The 21,752-nt window shown below is 49.1% G+C and overlaps 1 protein-coding gene across 1 annotated transcript in view; it reads right to left on the bottom strand.

The window, feature by feature from the left end:
- CSMD2 (CUB and Sushi multiple domains 2) overlaps nucleotides 1–21,752 on the bottom strand; it is a 653,863-nt gene that overhangs the window by 390,034 nt on the left and 242,077 nt on the right. The window contains 1 exon segment of the mRNA XM_055082266.1: nucleotides 14,653–14,901. Coding sequence (XP_054938241.1) covers nucleotides 14,653–14,901 — 249 coding nt within the window.

Below are 21,752 nucleotides of genomic sequence, written 5' to 3'. Positions count from 1 at the left end.
GAAGCCCCCCCAATGCGAAGCCCTCGCACCGCAACGAAGAGTAGCCCCTGCTCACCGCAACTAGAGAAAGCCCACGCGCAGCAACGAAGACCCAATGCAGCCAAAAATAAACAAATAAAATAAATAAATTTATTTAAAAAAAATATATATATATATGGAAATTCCCGTGTGTGTGTGTGTGTGTGTGTGCGTGTATATATGTATCTGGGAATTTCCATGCCAAGAAATTCGATAACGGAGCCATTCATAAGAAGATGGAGCGTTTCTTAATGGGCAAAAATCCACCCACACCCTATTACTGCCCTGGCAAGAGTTCTGTTTAGGCCCAGTGTGGCCCTCAAACTTTCATCTACTTTAGAACACCTGAGAGAATAGTTACAAATACTGAATTTGGGCCCAATCCTCAGAAATTCTGGAGTCAGTAGTCTGGGGTAGGACTTAGGAATCTGCATTCCCAAATGCCTTCTACGCAAGTTTTTTGATTCAGGGAGTTAGTTGGTTGGCGCATCACAATTTGGGAAACAAGGGGTGCGTTCTAGAGGGTGTTTTTTTTTAATCGGGGGTAGAACTGAGAGAGATCAGGAGCTTTGGGGCTCCTGGAAGCTTCTGTGTCTGGCCACCTCTTCTCCCCTCAACCTGCCCATCACAAGACAGACAGATGTCCCTCTATTTCTGGGGAAGACAGTCAACTCCTGATCAGCCCATTTCCTACTTCATTCTTTGATGTCCTTCATAATCTCTTTCCCCAAAGCTTCCTACCCTCCACCCATTTGTGGTCCCCCACTTTAGGGGATCCCATGGGAGCTTTACAAATACTGATGCCCAGCTCCCACCCCTGGGCATTCTTAGTTGATCTGGGTGTTGGTTCTAACGGGCATCGGGGTTGCACTAACTGCTCTAAATCCTATATCCCTGGCTTTCCTCTGGCCCAGAGAGCAACGTCAACGGATCGCTCTGCTTTCTCTGAATCTCCCCCTTGGCCATAGCACCAGTGACCAGAAGAGGAATCTGGAGGAGAAAGATGAAGCCACGTGCAAGACATGCAGGACCAGTCTTGGAGGATGGAGGCTGCAGACTGAGGATAAAAGGGGTCCCCGGCGGTCACCGGTCACCGGGTTCACTCCTGCAGTGGGGAGCCTGTTCATCACGCTGATTGCCTTTTTTCCTGTCTCCCTGGGGTTTGTAGGCAGGGGGCGAAGGGCACTAGAAGGACTCCTGGGGCGACAGGTTGCCGGCAAATTGATTCTGCCCCAACCGAGGGGCAGGGGCAGTGAGGAGGGCTCATCAAACCTCTCTCCTCCTTCCTGCCAGGCCCAGTGTGCTGCGGGTCAGAGGAAGTGAAGGGATAGCTGAAACTGACGTGGCTGCAGAAATTGACATCAGGTGCCAGACAGGCATCTGCTTAACAAACTGGCTAATTTTAACCTCTGTCTCCCAGACCCAAACTCTTTTGAAGGGAAGGAACAAACAAGAGTGATATTTAACACATTTCTATTTCTGTGCTGCACAGTCTCTCTCTGAGGTGGCAAGTTTGAGCCTAATTGATTTCTTAGTCAAAAGGAAAAAAAAAAAAAAAGACAAAAAGGGAAAACAACAACTGAGAAAACTTAACCTCACTCACGTTGCAATCAAACCTCTCCAGTTCTGCCGACTGCTGAGCTTTTTATTTTTTTAAGACTGGCCAAGTGACTTGCATAATTTAAGATCCTTTCTAGCACTGATCAGCCTGCTCCGGCCAAGCAGTTTGCTGATTAATTATTAATCAGACTGAGTTTAGGATGAGTAATCAGCAAGAGTCAGGCTAATTTGCAAATGTCCCCCAGGAAGGTTATTACTTAAAATACTTGGTGGAGAGGCTCCATGTTAACCTTTGCAATTAGCCCCAGGACACTGTTACTGGTGAGGCGGAAACAAGTTTCTCCTCCCAACAAGCCAGTCATGGACACCTACTAAGTGCCAAGCCCTGCCTTTGCAGCTTTTCAGGGTTCTGCAGGCAGTGGCGGGGGAAGGGAGGGAACAGAAAAAAGACAAATCCATAAGTAAGTTAGAAAACATCAGGGATTGACAAATACCTAAAATAAAACAAGATGTTGTGATAGTGAGGGATTTCTTTAGGTTTCATGGACAGGGTAAGCCTTTTTAAGGAGGGGAAATTTAAATGGAACTCTGCATTACAAAACAGCCAGGTCTTTTTTGTGTTTTTTCTTGTGGTTTTTTGTTGTTGTTGTTGTTTGTTTGTTTTTGAACTATGAAGGAAGAGGATCTTAAACCCTGGGAACAGCTAGTGCAGGCCCCAGGAGGGAATCTGCTTAGCCCATCCAAGGGACAGGAGGGAGGCAAGTGGAGCTGGGGCGCAGTGAGTGGGTGTGGGTGATAGGATGGAAGTCAAAGAGGTGGGCAGTAACCCCATGGTCTTGTAGGATTTTATTCTAAGCGTGATGGGAAGGCATTGGCAAGCCTTAAACAGGGGAGACATGATGTGATGTGTAAATGTCAGTCACTCCATTTGCTGTATGGAGAATGGACTACAGCAGGGGTAGAGGCTGGGAGACAAGGCCCTTGAGCAGCCAGATGCTGGTGGCATAGAATGGGCAGATCAGCTTCTTCTGGGGAGTAGACAGAGGTGGAGAAGGCTGGGAGAGGAGAGATTAGGGGGAGAAGGGCATGTCCTATGTCCATGGACAGATGAATGAATAAACCAAATGTGGTATATACAGACCGTGGAATATTATTCAGCCTTAAAAGGGAATGAAATTCTGTTACATGCTATAGTATGGATGAACCTTGAAAACATTATGCTACCACAAAAAGAACAAGTATTGTATAACTTGTAATCAAATTCATAGAGATAGAAAGTAGAATGGTGGTTACCAGGGGATGGGAGTGGATGGGGAGTTATTGTTTAATGAGTACCGAGTTTTGCTTTGGGAAGGCGAAAAAAGTTCTATAGATGGATAGTGGTGTTGGTTGCACAACAATGTGAATGTACTTAATGACACTGAATTGTACATGTAAACATGATTAAAATGGTCAGTTTTACATTACGCTTATTTTATCACGATTAAAAAAAAAAGTCTGTTTCGAAGTGTTCATTTTGAGATCCTGTTGAGATTTTGAGATTCCTGTTCATATATATGGAGCCCAAAAGGTCCCTTAGGGCTGGACATTGAAATTGAGAGCCACTGGCGTATAGATGATTTTGAAAGCCAACCTGTGATTCATTGAGATTACCTGGGAGGGAGGGTAAATGGAGAAGAGGAGGGTCCCAGGGCCCCCTGGGAAGTCCACATGTAAAGGGTGGACAGGGGTTGAACAGTGGAGGAGACAGCAAACGAGACAGAGAAGGAATGGCCATAGACAGCTGGCTACGTGGTTTCAGTCAGCTAGGAGAAAGAACTAGTTTAAGGACAGATGGCCAGTGTTGTGTTCCCAAGAAGCCAAGTCAGATGAAGATGGAGGAGTGACACTGGTCACCGGCAATCTTCCCAAGGCTGTAGCTGAATATGGGGCTGAGCGATGGGGGAGTTTGGTGCGTGCTGTTTTTGTGTTGACTTGAGATGGTAGATATTAGAACATGTCTCTATGTTCTTTAATACTAAGCAGTGTTTAAGAGGGAAGAGAAAAATGATGAGTGCAAGAAAGAGGAGATGTCTCTAGTGGGGAATCCTTGGAGAAGAGGAGAGCTGGAGCATAAAGGGAGGGACAGGAGCCAGGGCATTTGTCTACTGAAATGTGAGGTGTGGCAGAGATATTGGCTCACCAACCATTTCATCTGCTATCATGTTTCCAGGCTCCCTTATGGCTAGGCTGGACCATGTGACTACTTTTAGCCAATGAAACATGAGTGGGAGTGATATGTATCATATCCGGGCTGGGGCAGTGAAAAGCCCATGCTAGATTCTCTATTCTCTTTGATGGTGGAGCTATAAGAGCCTAGAGCCTGGATACCAGCACCACCACACACACACACCCCACCCCCCGCCGCATGACTATGTGGTTTAGAGCCACTCCCATGATAAATGTGTAGCATGAGCGAGAAATAAAACTTTGTGGTGTTATACCAATGAGTGTTAGGGTTAATGAAGTTCAAAGAAGGAAGTGGCAAGAGACAAGACTGGGGTGGGAGGCAAGGGCTGGATCAAGAAGGGCCTATCAAGGGCTGGAATTTTATTCTGTAGACAATGGAGGATGATTGAAAGCTTTTGCCTGGGGCTTAGCATGTCAGATCTGCATTTTAATTAAACCATTCTGGTAGCAGCGGGGAAGATGAATTGGAGAGCACCAAGAAGCTGAGCAATCAGCAAGGAGGCTATTACAACCCACAAAGAAGAAAGGACGATGGGCTGAACTGGGGGAGTGGTAGTAAAGACGGCACGATATGCTATAGGAGGTACATTGGGAGAACTTAGCAATTAATTGAATGTGGCTGGTGAGAGAGAGGGATTAAACAGGGATGATTCCCAGAGTTTTGGATGACTTGGTAGAGGGTGGTGCCATAAACTAAGAAAGGAAACAAAGCCTGACCATTTTAGTCGTCGATTATGAGTGAAGTTGGGACCTGTTGAGTTGGAGACACTGGGGGGACATCAAGGTGGAGCTGTCCAACAAGAGTTGGCTCTATAGTCTGATGCTCAGTGGGGAGGCCAGGCTAGGGAGCCAGATTTGAGAGTTGTAAAGAGACAGGTGGTTTATCTGAAGCCATAGGAACAGATAAGTTTACCCAGGAAGAATGTGTGGAATGGACAGAGCAGTAAGGCAAGAGCGGAATCTTGGAGTCATCAAAGAAGACAGAGAAGGAATGGTCAGAGAGGTCAAGAAGAATCACAGACAGTAGCTTGAGAAAGAAAAAAAAGAGAAAGGAAAGTTCCGAAGGGAGAAATAACCAACGACATAAAGGAATGTAGAAGTATCCAGTAAGATGAGACCTAAAGACGATCTTTTGGCTTTGGCATTGGAAGTGGTAGTGTTTGGAGTGGGGGTTGGTTCTCTCAAGATGATCTTAATAGGAATGGTTTCAGGGCAAGGCTGGGGGTAGAAGCCATGGTGAAGTAGGTGGGAATTATTGGCGACAGAAGAATTAGAGGCAGCCAAGATAGACCACTTTTCCAAGAACGTAGATGAGAAGTTCTCAGGGACACTGGAGTTCTACTATTCCGTGAAGCCTCACCGTTTTTTTCAAACCAAGCCTGCCCTCTCCTTTCCCAAATGACGGAATCTGTTGAGCTCAACAGTGACCATCTGCCATTTTATCAGACTGTCAAATGCTAGTTTTCTCTGTGAATACTGCTTCCCTGGTGAGGCTGTGGGTGTCACACACCAGCCACTGGATGAGGAGAAGCTGGGATTAAAAGAAATATAAGCTCAGGGTTACAACCAGGGAGGAAGGGCAGTCTTCGGGAGCCAGAAGAGACTGTAAGAGCAAGGGACAGGCAAAAGCCAGCGTGAAACGTGGGCTAGGCGATGCCAAAAGTGAGTAGAACAAACATTTGTGGCCAAGTGTGAAGAAGGAGACCAGGACTGGGGCCTTGAACATTGTGAACGAACTAACATCATTCTGGAAGGCAGATCGTGCCAGAATGATGGGCCTCTGGAAGGGAACAGCTCCTTCCTTCTGACTTAGCGGCACCATCAGGCATCTGGCAGCTCCTCAAGAGAGGGCAGCAAGAGCGTCTTGCTGTCTGCTGCCCTTCATGGTCCTGGCACGGACCGCCACGCAGACGCCGTACTTATTACCAACCTGTTGCATGCAGTCAGACCCACGGGGTTCAGGCCAGCTGCCCGACCTCAGCTTCCCACACACAGAACTTGGCCAAATCGCCAGCTCTAGAGGAGCCACTGTGCCGACAGCGAACAACCCTGGCTCACTTCCTGCCCCTTCCAGCTGCGGCTTGTGTTCTCTTCCTGAGAACAAGTTCTCAGTGATGCAAACAAGGAAGTCACGTTGATGCCCTGTGGCATGTGCAGGAGCCCCAGCCTCACTCCCCAGCTCTCCAGGCCTGTTCTGCCAGCAGCACGCTGGGGCGCTAATCCTTTCCCACTGCTCGGCTGCGGAGCCAGTAACGCTACTTCCATCTCTGATACGGGAGATGAGATTTTAAAGGGCTGGTTATTTACGGCCTGGCTCCTGATGGAGACAACAGATGTAATTTCATGGGCTCCATGAGACGAGAACAGCTTCTTGGGCTGGCTTAAAGCATTGTGATGTGGCAGGAAAGGAGAGGGAAGCAAGGGTGTCACAGACCCACAGGAAGGCAGGAGGTTCTGAGTCTTGGCTGGAACAGGCCCATCCCCTTGCCAGCTCAGCTGCTTCCTGAGCATCTCTGCCAGCCCGAGACCTTGACCCTGCCTTGCTCCTGGCATTCAAACAGTCTGAAACCCCAGAGGACAGGCATAGGCCTACGCCACTTCCCCGTATGAAGTTCAGAGGAAAATAGGGCATTGTGACGATGGGCCTTTACATGTGCAGTTCCCTCTGCCTGAAAGGCTGATCCCGAGTTCCTCCCATGGTGGCTCCTTCTCAGTAGTCAGGTCTTAATCTTAGATCCTACCCCCTCAGAGAGGCCTCCCCTGACCCCTTTATCTTAATAAGGTCTCCATTGCTATTATTCCCCATCCTGTTCATTTCCTTCATGGTGCTTATCACAAGTGTATTTTACATTTATTTTGTGATTCTTTTATTAATGTCAGTTTCCCCCAAGTAGACCAGAAGTCCCACAAAGACAGGGGCTTTATCTGTCTCCTCCACCATTGTATTCCCAGTGCCAAGCTCAATGTCAGACAATCGAAGGGCTTAAGTGGTTTGTTTGAATGAATTATGATGGAAAAATGATGGCAGTAAAGATGGAGATGGTAAGCCTGACCGAGATGTTGAAGGAGACACTCTTGATGAAGATGATGCTGGTGCTGATCCTGAAGATGACTTCTCAAGGCCCTGCCAGAGTATTTAGTTAAACACCGAACTTTTCAGCCACAGCTATTGATGGTCCCATGACCATCTCCACTAGTCTTATCCCAAAGACTGTGTGTCAGTAACTAAGGGCACCTGTGTCCCTGTAGCTCCTTCCTTGCTATGGCCTTAACTTCTCTCTCTGTGCTCATTTCATGCTGGGGAAGCCAGCAAGCACCACCGTCCCTCAGTACTGCTCCTTCCACTCTGTTCCTCTGGTAAATGATCCGACCACAGTCATCTAGCCAGAAACTTGGGATTCACTCCAGACTCCTCCCCTGCCTTCATTCCTCCTTTCCAATGAAGCCCCCAAAGCAGTTGATTCTGTATCTGAGGTGTTTTCTGATGTCACCTCCTCTGCTCCATCCCTTTACAACTGCCATAATTCAAGGCTGGATGATCTCTTGCCTGAGGGGGTCACAGAGTTTTATAGCTGGTTTCTGAGGCTTCTCGTTGAACCCAATTAAGATTCAGTGTGATTATGTTACTTCTCTGCTTAAAATACTTCAATAGCTTTCTGCAGTCTATGGAATCCTCTCCCAGCTCACGAACATGGGGACAAGGTTCTTCATGACCCATGCTCTTCCTGTGCTCATCTCAGGCCTCATATCCTGCCCTTGCTTTCTTGCACCCTGTACCCCCCACTAGCAAAGCTCCAAACACACCAAGGCTTTCCTGCTCCATGCCGGTGGCAAGCTTTTACTCACCCCTCAGTTCAACTCAAAAGTCATCCCCTCTGGGACTCATTTATCTGAGTCCTCCCAGCAGCCCCTCCATCGTGACGGAAGACTGAGACCTTTTTTTTAGAGGACGTCCTTTCTTTCCGTCTTCCCAGTGACCCTGTATTCCTTTGGTGACTCACCTCTTCTCCACTCCCAGTCAGAGGTGTGGGCAGGACAGATAGTCATGTGACCTGGGAGTGGCCAATGAGAGCATTCTCTAGCTATACTGATATTGAGGGTGGAGCACATGATCCAATCTGGTCCAATCAAGAATCATCTGAGGGATTTTGTGGAACCATTAGGAAAAGACACACTTCCTTTCTGCTAGGATTGCTAAACGAGTAGGATGGAGGAAGCTGATGGCAGTCACCTCTGCTACTTCATGGGTAAAGCTTGCCTGAGACTGAAGCCAACGCACGGGAGAACAAAGCTGTGGGAGGGGGAGAAGCAACTGTGGACATCTGCAGTTGTGGATATCTGCATGCCTTGATCCAGCAGTGCTTGTAGCCAGTCCCTGGACTTTTCAGTTACAGAAGACAACATATTCCCTTTCTAGCTTGAGTCAACTGGAGGTGGGTTTCTACGTCTTGAACCAAAAGAATCCTAGCTATTACATTTCTTTTTTTAGCCCCTATGGGAACTTCTGTATACCTCTTAGAAAAGTACCTAACACATGGGATTGTAAAGCACTTAACATATGCTGCCTCTTCGCCCTGACTGTGAGCTCCAGGGTCCTGTACAGTGCATGGCTATTACATAAACATTTGTGGAGTAAATAAATAACTCCCTGGGGATGGGACTGTGTCTTTGTCTCCCTAGCACCTAGCAGAGCCTAGTTCATAGAAGGCTGGCAGTAAATGATTACCAAAAATAAATAGGGGAAAAGTAACAAAGAACAAAAATGATCTAAACCAATGGTTTGACAAAGTATATGTGAATGAATAAATAAGTGAATAGTTATTGTTAACAAATTCCCATTGGTATGCTGTTCTCATTCTAATTATATCTGAATCTAATGACTCCTGAATGAAATATCTAGTTAAAAGTCATTGAGATCAAATGGTTCTAGTTGGCTCAAATTTCATGTGTAAAATGCATAACAATTAAAACTCGGTCTTTCAAGAGGATAAAATGTTACTAGCAAAATTTTCAAACTGAGTGTCTATAAAGTAGATGAGAGTTTTTGTATCCCCACCTATAAAAACAAAAGCAAACAAATGAAGGGAAACAAGGTAAAGAAAAACCCTCAAAGTTGAATTCAGAGAATAGGTTGAACCTGCTTTCCAGGGAAGTTCTCTTTTCAAAAACAGCTGAAGTCTACTGGGTGGCCCTGGGGGCAGGACCTGGGAACTCCAGACAGTGGAGTCGACTTTCTTCTATTCTTCTCCAGGTGGAAGGGGCCACCAAGGCTCAGAGGTAGATGTCAGAGCCCCAGGGAGGGTGCACGGTGGAGAAAATCTTCACTAGAGAATCCCTGGGACCACTTCCTAGATCAGGGAAGGGAGCTCTTACGTTGGCCAGGAGGCCCAGGCAGCAGTCCTAGAACGATGCCCACCCGCCCCCTCATCTCCATCTCCCATATCAAAATGGTACCCACCCTTCAAGGCCCAATTCAACTGCAGGCCCCGCCTGGAGGCCCTGGTCTCCCGCCCCAGGACAGTGTGCTCCTCTGAAGCCCTGCAGTGTGTTCTCCTTCCTTTTCCTACTTGACATGTTTGGTGGAGGCAAGTCTGTCACATAGAGGTCTGTGGGGGGCTTGGCTTGGGTGTGTGGGCACATAGAGAATGGGCAGCAGATCCCAAATGACTGGAGTGAAACAAAGAATGAAAACTGAAGTATATTGAAGGAAGCAAGGAAGAGAGGCTGGGAATCACAGCAGAGACTGACCCACAGAAGATGGGAGAGTGGTCCTGGGGTCTACACAGAAATCCCAGATGTGGGAAGGAGCCATACACACCCCAACAAACACACGCCGGTGGCTGGCACTTCTGCTGGCCCCCAGGAAAAGGGTGGCTTCAATTCTGAGTGCAGGTCATGCCCTGCCTGCCCTCCCTGCTGCAGGAGGAAATTGCCAAGGGGGTGGGGGCAGACAGAGGAAGAGAAGGAGCAAAGGCGGGAGGAAGGCCCTACAAACTCTGCATCCTCATCCATCAGAGACAGCGAGCGGGTCCCAGGCAGACATGTTCCTCCCCTCTGTCTGCAGTGCTCCCCTGGATATCTTTTCCATACCCTCTGCCCCTGCTCTCCAAATCTGCAGGCCCCTGAGAGCAGGGCTGTGCCAGGCTCCGGGGGAGTGCCCCGGCTTCCAGTTCTGCAGAGAGTAGCCATTGGTAGCTGAATGAGTTGAACCTTCCTCTGCTTTTCTAAAAAGCAGCTAATTGGCCAGCCTGGGGCTGGGTCCAGGCAGAGAAGAGGTGATGCTGCCCGCAATGTGCTCACAAAGTGCAGCTCTGGGAAGACGGTTTCAACAAAATCACCCTCCACCTTCTGACCTTTGCAAGGGCATCCTCTAGTCTGACCCAGGGGCTCTCTGCCAGTCTACCTTACCTGGTTTCCAGGCAACTCCCCTGGAAGCTGGATCAGGCAGAGTGACCAGCCTGTGTGTGCCTTTCTGCCTGGTAAGATGCCACTGGGCTGGCAGGCTGGGAGATGGCCTCATGGGAGGCTCCGAGTGGCTGGAGATGCCTCTTCTTACCCTTTTCCCCTCAAAGAGTGAGGCCCTGCCTCTTGTCCCCATCCCAGGACTATTATTCCTACTATAAACCAGGCAGCAGTTTGCATGTTTATCCCTTTCCATATGCTTTGTAGGTTGGTAAAATGAGCCCCATTTTTCAGATGTGGAAACTGAGGTTCAGGGAGGTCAGTAAATATCCTGAGATTACACAACTGTTAAGAAGTGGATCTGGGTTTTGAGCCCAAGTCCATCTGACTCCCGAGCTTGATATCTCCCCAGTTAGATGCCAAGGTGCAGGCTTGACACCTAATCCTGGAGACGCTGTACAGACCTCACCCCTGTTCTTGGAGGAGTGTCTGGCTTCCTCTCCTTCCCTGTAGCCCAGAGGAAGCGTCTGGTGAGACGCCAGTGGAGAGAGTCTAGCATGAGGCGGAGAGAGTCTAGCATGAGGCAGAGGGAGAAGGGGACAGATTCTGGGTGGACTTTAACTCACTGATTTTCTCCTTGATGGAGAGGCCGGCTCTGCAATGGGCTGGCAATTATTTCTCCTCGTTACGATAACACGATCCTGATTCCCTCCAGGGACCCAGAACCTTGGGTTTTAAGAGTCTTCTGCATCCCTCAGCCCCAGAGCTCTGAAAATCCAGGGACCTCATGAGGAAGTGGAGCAGTGGTGAGCGTATTCACCTAGAATTGGAGCGGAAGGAATGGGGCTCCCTGAAGGTCACTGCCAAGGCTGGGTCAGACAGAACACAGACCACCACCTACCCCCGAGAAAGGTCAGTGAGAGAAAATCTGGCCCCTAAACTGAGTTCGGTGAACTAGAACTAGAAGTATGTATGTGTCAGGGGGTTGACCTGGTGATGTGTATATGGTGATGACTTGGAGGGGTGTGTGTCCTTTGGCTGTGTGTGTGTGTGTGTGTATGTGTGTGTGTATGTGTGTAAGTAATACCAAATCTACTATGTGGATTGTAACTCTCAGTCAATTCAAACCCAGCTTTTGCTCCTGGTCAATCGCACACACAAAAGGGCAATTAACTTTAGGGAGAGTTAAGTCTAAGATGCTCGAGACCCTCTCAGCATGTCAGTTACAGGGTTCAGTGCTCACCATAGTAACGACCTTTTCCTGCTCAAAACGTGTATGGTCGGATTCCCAGAGGCCAGTGATGGACAAGCACAACAGGAAGCAGCGATCCACTGATTGATGTATATACATCACAGGACTTCATAGATACCGGCAAACGCCGCTATTATGTACACACCTCCCACCCCTGTCTTCCATTGTGTCAGTGCAATTGATTATATCCTGCTGTATTTTTGGCTTTGAACTGTCCTTTGTTTTATGAAATAATGTTCTGAGGAGTTGGCAGGTTTTGTTTTTGTTTTTTCTCTAATATCCTTACTTGGCAAAATAAAAAATTATCAACCCTATACTTCCCCGATTGTTTGGAAATTTTACTAGTCCATGAAATCCAAACCACAGGAACCCCTAATTTAAACTCTCCTGTTTATATTCCCCCTTGGGGTAGGAGGAGAGTGTGGAAACGGAGTCAGGGACAGTCTATGCCACCACCGTCTTCTGAATCAGCATGAATCTGCTACCCGATAAGGGTGATAGCGGATTTTTTTCCTCTCAAAGGCGTCTCTGTTTTCTCAATAGATAAAGGGATGCCCAGTTGCTCAAATCCATCTTTTCTAAGAAGACCTACTGTCTTTCTATGCTTGGTGCAGAACTCAAGAGAGCAGCCTAAAATCGTAACGTATGCTGATAAAAGCAGTATACTTATAAACCAGGAGCATCACATTTTCATAGGAATCCAGGGATACATAAAGGAGAGGGGCTGGGGAAAGAGCAGGTTCTTTGCACATAGGTCCCGAGCCTCCAAGTTTGCTTATCCGTAGTTGCTATGCAGGTATAAATTAGAACAACAAATGCATCCTGCCTGGCAATGCATCAACCCTGTAAATAATTATAATTTAATCTTATAGCAAAGAGTTCTGAATGACTCCCTTAACGATTTCCTCTGCTTAATTCCTTCCCCACTGAGTGACTTAATAGGAAAAGGAATAATCTTTCAGATTTGCTGCACTCCAGAAGTTTGGACAACCGTGTAGACCCACACCTGCAGGGCAGAAGCTGTGGGAGGCCGTTTGGCCCGCAGACAAACAAGTGAGTGGAAGAGGCCTTGGGGCTGGAAGAGAGGGAACCGGCAAGGATATTCATCTTGGTATCTGTTAACAGAAGTGAAAACTTGGAAACAATCTATCAAGAGATCTGATTGAGTAAAACGTAGCATGACTACTGCGCTGACTGGCTAAGAAGATGGGCTTTCAAGTCCAACTAACCTGGGCTTGAATCTCAGCTCTGCTCCTTACGACCTGGGTGACTTCAAGCAAGTGACATAACCTCTCTGGGCCTCGTTTTCCTCATCTGTAAAAGGAGGAAGATTATGCTACCTACTTCACAGAAGACGAAATGCAATTATAGCCGTAAGAGCTTAGAATTAGCCTGCCAAATATTGATAACAAAAGCTCAATAAATACTGTTTATTTACTAAATAAATACTATTATCACACCTATTATACTTTGGAGACATCTGTAATGACATAGGAAAAAAATTTTCATGATATAATGTTAAGTTAAAAGTACATAACTCCGGATATATTTTAAGTTCCTAATTTTGTAATATTAAAATATATATAAATGGCTAGCTAGCTCGATCTAGGCAAAGCAAAAAGGCCAAAGGGGAATACATCAAAATGTTAATACTTGTTATTCATTTCCTTATACCTTTTAATATTTTCTGTGTTTTCTCTAAGGAGCATATATATTACATTTATGACCAGAAAAATAGGTATTTCACAAAAAGAGGCAGGGGGACAGAAGGTCTTCAGGCTGGGCAGGTCCTTGGGAGTGCAGTTCAGTGAAGAGTCATCTCGAGTTCCACCCCAACTCTGAGCACCAAATGTCTAGCCACTGGCCCTGGACCAGCCTCCACACAGCAATTAGTCATCAGCTCACTGATGTCCCTCTCAGCACCCCATCCAGGGTAGCAAATGCCCTGACGTGGCCAAGTTCACGCGACGAGCTGATGACACCAAGGTCTTCTGATTCCCAGGTCAGTGTGCCTTCCACTACACCAGGAAATTTGAGTTTCCCTGTTCCCAAAGCTCTAAGTCCATGTTTGGGAGGAGTCTGTTACCACTTTATTCCTCTCAAAGAGTCGTACTTGGCTCCTATTGTGGGTTTGTCTGACTTTCTCACCCTCAAAGGGCCATGTCCTTCTCAACTGGCGTTTCTACAACATAGCACGAAACCTGGTACAAAAGAGGTGTTCGATATCCGCGGACACCTGTTTTCTTCCTCTCCCTCCCTTCCTCCCCGTCTCCGCCGGCGTCCCCAGCCCACTGACCACTGTGTCTGCCTTTCCGAGGCGCTATCTGCCCCTGACTTTTGCAGCTACCACTTTCCGCGTCTCTCAGAGCCCTCGGTGACACCTCCTCTGCCTCCGTCCCAGGCACCGAGCCCTGCTTTCCCCAGCATCGCGCAGCAACGAAGGCTACAAAGAAGCACACCTAAGTGCATCCTTCTCTTGGCTCCCGATGTGCTGACCCAGGTCCCAGTGGTGCCCTTATCCTGATAACAGAGGCACCAGGAGAATACGAGATCATGTTCTGAACGCCACACCACCACTCTCACAGCTTGTCACCCAAACAGGAAGCTAAACACTCCCAAAGCCGAGCTCAGTTTGGGCACGTCTCTGGGAGACCACAAGCAACTAAGGCTGGTGAGCCCTCATCACCCCTCTCTTCCCGAACCTGCCAACACCGGGTCTCCATGGCAGCGGAGTACACCTCACAAAAGCCCCGCTTTGTGGTAAAGCCAGAATGATAGGGAGCAGGCTAGTCCTTCCGGCAGAAATCGAGACACAATGCCTCTCCCATCTCAGAGCCCTGGGGATGGGAACAGCAACTGCCACTCAGGGTTCTATTCCCTTTGTTAGATGCTTCCCGAAATGGAACAGTATTTCAAATCATTTCACTGAGACCCTGTCCATGTCCTGAGACCAGAACACTGTTAGTCTTACTGCAAGTTACTCGACCGAGGCCCATCCTGTAATTCTTCAGCAAGGACATGCTTCAAATCAGATACCAAAAGCACTGTAAAAATTTACCCCAGCTCTAAAAATACGTAGTGACTTCCCATTATGATGAGAGGAAGGCTCTCCAGCAGTGGGTGGAGGAAGTGGCAAAGGGGCCTTCAGCTGCAGGTCCAGGCGCTGAGGGGACCACATCCCAGTAAGCCACAGTTGCAGGGGACAGGGGAGGGTGCGGAAAGGCACGCTTACCAGAGGGAGGAGCCTTCAGTCCCCGTGACTTCCAGAAAGTCGTAACCGTCCTCCAGCTGGAAGTCAATAAAGACCAGGGCGATGGTGTCCCCCAGCTCGGCCAGGATGGTCCAGGTGCAGTCGGCGTTGTTGTGGTACTCCGAGGGGAAGTGCGGGCTGGAGATGATGCCGCTCTGGCCCCGCAGGGTTCCGCCGCATGCGTCGTCCGCTGTGGACAGAGACAGGAGGCTCACTGTGAGTCGGTCAGGTTCCCAGGCCCTGGTACTCATCCTGCGCTTCACCCACGAGAGGCAGGGAGGCTCCTGGGACACGACGTGCAGAGAGGGTGCCCCAAGACCCTAGTCTGAATTGGCCTCATAACAATGATACTTAGCACTTCCAAAGCTCTTATCACGTGCCAGACCCTGTTCTGAGAATTTTAGTTATTACTGTTCTCAGTGAACAGATGAGGAAACCAAGGCACAGGGAGGTGATGTAACCTGCCTGAGGTCACACAGCCAACAAGCTAGGCTAGCGAGTTGGGTGAACTGTGCCCTTTGGAGCACGTTTTTAACTACTGTACCACACTGTTCTGCAACGACCAGGAAGGAAGGAGAAATCAGTTGTCCCATTTATTTCCACGGTCACGACTGTGGTGACCAGGATATTTTTTCCCACCAGATCTTGGTACACCTCAGATGTGAGGGAACAAAACAAAAACTCAGCACAGCTCCCTTGGGCAAAACTCAAAGGGCATTCCAGGCCCATCATAGATTGGCCGGACCTCTGCACTCTTCCCTCCTGCCCCTTGGGCCCAGGCCAGCTCTGTTCTAGTGCTGTGTGTGGTCAGACCTCCTGGGCTCTGCCAACATCTCTCCCTCTGCCTGGGATGCCCCTTGTCCAGAGCAAGTCTTCTGATGCTTTGAGACCCAACTCCAGAGCCACCTCTCGGTAAAGCCTCGTTTCCCCAAGCTTTTAGTAACGGCTCTCTCCTCTGTGCTCCTGGAGCAAAGTGTCCAACTTCAGACACGGTACCTGGCACTGTTTGAATGACCTGTCACATGTCTGTCTGCCACTCTAGGTTCTGAACTTGCTGGGAATCCCCAAGGGCTGGGACCATGTCTTACTCATCCCTGCAGCACATCCTGGTGGAGTGTCACTGCTCCAGCCTAAATCCCAGCTGAGGCTTGATATTCAGAAACAATGATCCAAGGAACATGCTCTGGCATAAAATAGTTAAGAGCACCGGCTTTTCAATTATTGCAGACTCAGTGTGAATCCTTCCTCTATGGCTTCCAGCTGGGTGACTTAGTGGACGTTATCCAAATTTCCTAAGCCTGCCCTCCTGGAGCTTGTATGCAAGTAAGTGATCGTAATCCACTTAGCATATGCTGTATTAGAGATATGGACTAAGCTGTAAAGAAAGGAAAAATGCAGTATCAGGGTTCAAATGTGTATCAGAGGCAGTAGAGTAACAACAATCAAAGCTATGCTTATTAAGCACTTCCACTGTGCCAGGTGCTGTTCTAACTACTCTGCATATTTCATGACCCTACGAAGTATTATTCCCATTTTACAGGTAAAGAAACCAAGGCACAAAGAGTTTCAGTTATTTGCCAAAGGCACAGCTTACAGTGATTAAAGGAGCTGGGGTTTTTAAGCCCAACAGTCTGATTTCAGGGCCTATGCTCTTAACCAACACATTCATGTCTCCCAGGAGTACAATTCACACTGAGGACAGAGATAAAGCAGTACATTACTTTGCTTGGGTGAGTCAATTTGGGAAAGCTTAATGCAGGAGGTGCCATTAGAGCTGGGTTTTGAAGGATGACTAGGAGATCATTAGAGAAGAAACGGAAAGGCATTTATGAGAAAAGAGAACCAAAGGTCATAAGCATGGAAGCCCCAAAGCACAAGGCATATCTAAGATAAGTAGTTCTAGATGGCCTAACACAGAGTGAACAGAGAGGAATGATGGGCGATGGTATTGGAAATGTAGAAGGAGCCTCATGACAGAGAGTGCTGGGCCCAAAAAGATTGGAAGCAGCGGACCATATCGGAAAGAAAATGGATTTTAGGATCAGGAAGGTGTAGGTTTGAATTCAGGTTCCATAGTTTGCCAACCATGGGGCCTTGGGTGATGTAGTTCTCTAAGCTTCATTCTGCTTCTCTGTAGAATGGTTTCTTATGACAACTGAATGGCATAATTAATGTGACAGTACCGAGCATTAGCCAGAGACTCGCATGTGTTAGATGCCCAACCGATGCCAAGTTCTCCTTTTCTTTCCACTTCATCTTGAGGATCAAAGGCAGTGAGGAAACAGGATTAAATTTGCGTCTTAGAAAGACCACTGTGGCTGTGGCATAGACGAGGTCTGAGCTGGGGGAGCGGGTAGGATGCCCTTGATAGTGCAGAGTCACCAAAGTCAAGGTGAGGCCAGATGTGATCTGAGCTAAGGCCCTGGGAGGGTGCGGGGGGGGGACCTGACTGAGAGATAGTTAGGATGGAGAATCTACAGGTCCAGTGGTCTGGAGGGGTGAATTCCAGGCTTCAGCTACGAGCATCTGGATGGATGAAAGGTGCCACTTCCTGCAGCAGGGAACCCAGGAGGGGGGCACCTTGCGGTGTGGAAGGCAACCAGGGCTCAGTTTTGGACGCCAGGGCTGAGTGTGTGCAGGGGATGTCCCAGTGGAGAGATGGAGCTGACAGTTGGATAAACAGAAGCAGTGTGGGATGGGGATAAAAGTGAGTTTATTCAGTGGCCCGGAACTATTCTTACGAATGTCGTTCTACAGGGTCACGGTCTATTTCAAGAGAATGAGCCCATTTCTAAATGTCAGCTCCTTGGTATGTACGAGCACAGAAATGAAGGTGACTCACTCAGTAGGTACTCATGAATGTTTCCCTCCCACACTCATTAAGTGAACACCTACTGTGTGCCAGACCCTGGGCCAGGACCAGCACTACATCGTGAAAAGCTTGATTTCGTCCCTGCCCCAAGTGCTTCTCCCACACAGTGGCTCCCCAGAATTGTTATAACCCAGGTGTCGAGGCACAGTGAAAGCAGATGGGACTTAGGGAAGGCTTCACACAGGAGGCAACACTTGTGTTGAAACATTCATTCATTCAACAAATGTTTATTGAGTGCCTATTATGTGTCAGGCACTTTTCTAGGTGCTAGGGATTCGTCGGCAAATAAAACAAAAGAAAATCCCTACCCTCATGGAGCTTACATTCCAGTCAGAGGGAAACAGACAATACCGAAGATAGATAAGGAAACCCTATGGTAAGTGAGGTGGTGATAAATGCAGAAGGAGGATGGGGAGTATTCTGCACTGGAAGTGGGGGTATGGACATCGCAGAAAGGTGGTCAGGGAAGGCTCGCTGAGAAGCTGACATCTGAGCCAAGACCTGGAGGAGGGAGAGGGAAAGCCAGATGGTTATCTGGGGGAAGAGCATTCCAGATGGAACAGCAAATGCAAAAGCCATGGTGTGCAGAGGCCTGGCACTTTTGAAGAGCATCAAGAGACCCGAGGGCCCGGGGCACTGGAGTGAGAAGGAGTGGCAGGGACAAGGCCCCATGGGGGACCTTTGAGGCTACTGTTAGGGCTTGGGCTTTAACTTGAGTGAGATGAGAAGCCAGCGGATGGTTCTGAGCAGATGACATGATCTGATTGGTTTATTAACAGGATCTCTTGAGGTGCTATGCAGACGACAGACCAAAGAGGAAGACGGCAGAAGCAAGGCGCTTGAAGAGGCTATGGTGATGATTCAGGAGAGCGATAATGGTGGCCTGGACCAGCTGGTACCAGTGAGAGGGAGTCAGTGACTGACTGCATTTTGAATGCTGAGCTGGCAGGATCCACTTCGACTGAGGGCTGACTGCCTGGTAGGATCAGGCGAAAGGGTGTCCTGGGCAGAGGAAAGGCAAGAGCAAGGCAGCTGCAGGGGTGAGAGCGTCATTTAGGGACTTGGTCAGGACTGTGTGAACCCAAAGAGCAAGGCAGAAATGGTGGAGCTGGGCTGGGAGGGAAGGCAAGGGCTGTGCTGTGAAGGGCCTCAGATGTCAAGGAAAGGAGCTGCGGTTCTATTCTCCTCCTCCTCCTCCTCCTCCCTTTCTCTTTCACTACCTCCAATCCAGGTGCCCAGGTCCCGTGAAGGAAGGAGGGAGGGTGGGAAGGTAGGCAGACTGCCTTGCCTAGCTTTAAATCTAGTTTGCTGATGCGATTTTTTTTGTTTTATCAAATCACACGGTATTTCCACCCTGGGTATCTCTCTGGCAGGAGCCTATGAAGTTTGACATTCAAGGCAGGGTTTGTCTCCTTCTGATGTAAATAACTTCACCGTGACCATTACCAGGGAGATAAGCTACAGGAGCCAGCCAGCAAGCGGGAGATTTGTCAATGTCACTCCCAGCAAGCACTGGGCCTGCCGGCCCCAGCAGTCCCACGTTGGCCCTGTCTACAGCAGGTGGAAGTGTCTACACCCCTAGCCACAGTGGCTTCATCTTGGCTGCACTGAAGGTTAGGAAAATCATGGTCAAAGAAGACACACTTAACCTGGACCTTGAAAAAGGAGTAGGAGTGTGCTGGAGGGAGAGAAAAATAAGGGGTTCCCGGCAGAGGAAACAGGGCATCTGGAGGTTAGGGGATCCGAATGGGTGTGGTGTGCTTGGGGAGTGGTCGGCTTTCCTCCAGATGAAGATGCAGGATGCAGAGGTGTGTGGTGGGGTGGACATGGCAAGGAAGGTAGCGGTCAGCTCAGAAAGGCCTTGGTGGTCTTGCTAAAGGGATGGATTCGATTCTACCCTGCAGGTGTCGGGTAGACTTGCCAGTTTGTCAGCAGTGGGTGAAAGCCCAGGCCTGCTTTAGAAGGATGACTCTGGTCCCCACGTGATGGATGGATGCTGTGGCTGGGGGGGTGGCGAGTGTGCCCAGTGGGGAGACAGCAGTGAGGAGAATGGTGAAGAGGCTGTGCCCGATGTCAGAGCCTGAACCCGTGGCCATGGGAGGGAAGAGGAGGAACAGAAGAGATTCAAGAACGAGGCTGGGGGAGAAGCAAGAGGATGTGGCTTCCACCACCCAGGAGTGGGCTGTGAAGAAGGGGAGGAGGCAAAGAGCATGCTGAGGTCTCTAACAGGGTAACAGTGCTGATGATGACAGCGATGTGGGACAGTGATGACCCCTTCCCCGCCCCCACGCCGAATGTGAGTGCAAGAGGGATAGGCAGGGCTTCCCTGGTGGCTCAGTGGTTGCGAGGTCTGTCTGCCGATGCAGGGGACACGGGTTCGTGCCCCGGTCCGGGAAGATCCCACATGCCGCGCAGCGGCTGGGCCCGTGAGCCATGGCCGCTGAGCCTGCGCGTCCGGAGCCTGTGCTCCGCAACGGGAGAGGCCACAGCAGTGAGAGGCCCGCGTACTGCAAAAAAAAAAAAAAAAAAAAAAAAAAAAGGGATAGGCAGGTGGGCCTGGAGCACAGCAGAGAGGACCTGGAGCCTAGAAAGTGCAGCAGGCAGAAGCAGAGGCTCCGGAAAGGAGGCTGAGAAGGAGCATCTGGGTGGAGGGCAGAGGGGAGGCCTCAGTGGAAAGGCGAGGGGGCCGTGTCAGCAGCACAGGGACCCCGACCAGCGCTGCTGCCACGATGTGTGCAGGGGTCTCCAACAGGCCCGCGGTCCGCACGGTCTGCGCATCCAGATGACGATGCAGCAGCACGGAAGGCTGGAGGGGAAGCAGGTCTTCGTGGGGAGAGAACGACTCCTCAGCCTCCTGCCTGGTTCCTGGTCCTAGAAACCCTTCTAGGTATCCATCTTATGTCATTCCCAACACACCCTGACCAAGACCATCCTCATCTTCTCCTCCCACGATACTCAGCCTTCTTCCAGTTTCCTGTCTTGGAGGAAGGGTGTCAGCACTATTCACCCCATGCCTCATGCCAGAGCTGGGGACATCCCCAACCCCTCCTGCACCCCACACCCAACAGTGACCAAAGGCTGTCTGTCCAACAGTGACCAAAGCCTGTCTGTCCCTCTAAGCGGATCTAGATTCGGTCTCCTGTCTTCACTGCATCTGCTCTACCCTAAGCCACATCGTGGTCCAAGCCCAGCCATGAAGTCTCCCTCCTGTGTCTAAGCATCCCTCCTGCCCCAGCACACCCATTCCTCACACAGAAGCCTGAGTGATCCCAAACAGTACAGACCTGATGACGCCACGCCCTTCTGCAGGGACCTTCGACAACTCCACTGTCACTCAGAATATCCTATCCAGGGGCTGACAAGGACCTCATAGGGCCTCACCTCATACCAGCCTCTACCTGCCCACTTTCTGTAACCACACCGGCCTCCTCCCAGCTCTTCTGTTGCACCAAGCATCTCTCTGCCCAAGGACCTTTGAGAGGGCTACTTTCTCTTTCTGAAAACTTCTTCCCTACCTCCTTGGGCCTGGCTGGCCCCTCCTTAGCCTTTAGGTCCCAGTCTAAGTGTCGCTTCTCAAGGGTCGTTCCAGAAACAGAATACCCGTTCTCCCCATCATATACTTTTAGAGCACCACATACTTTCCCATAATCAATTGATCAACTTAGTAATTTCTTTAATGTCTAGACAGTAAACTCCATGAGGGCAGGGGCCATGTCTGTTCTGTCCCCAGCAGCTACCACATTTCCTAGTGTAGAGCAGGCATCCAATAAATATCTGTTGAACAAATAAATGATACAGGAAACTGAAGCTCAGAAAGGTTCAGAAGGTAACTTTCAGAAGGTGATGCACTAAGTAGCCAACTCAGGATCCAGATGAATCTCTCTGGACCAGGACTATAGTCTCCTCCATTACATCACACTTCTTGAAACCAAGCTGGATCCTGTTGGATATTCCCAGGGACAGACCCTTCCCCTCCCACCCCCAGTATCCCCCACCTCTTGCTTCTAAAAAATCTTTAGCCTCCACCATCAGCCTCCTTTGGTATCAGCCTCCACCATGATACCAAAATCAGACAAAGATGTCACAAAGAAAGAAAACTAAAGGTCAATATCACTGATGAACATAGATGCAAAAATCCTCAACAAAATACTAGCAAACAGAATCCAACA

The sequence above is a fragment of the Physeter macrocephalus genome, chromosome 3, assembly GCF_002837175.3.
Source record: "Physeter macrocephalus isolate SW-GA chromosome 3, ASM283717v5, whole genome shotgun sequence".
In the NCBI taxonomy this organism is placed as follows: Eukaryota; Metazoa; Chordata; class Mammalia; order Artiodactyla; family Physeteridae; genus Physeter; species Physeter macrocephalus.
The sequence above is the reverse complement of the archived record's forward strand: the minus strand, read 5'-3'. Positions and strand labels throughout refer to the sequence as shown.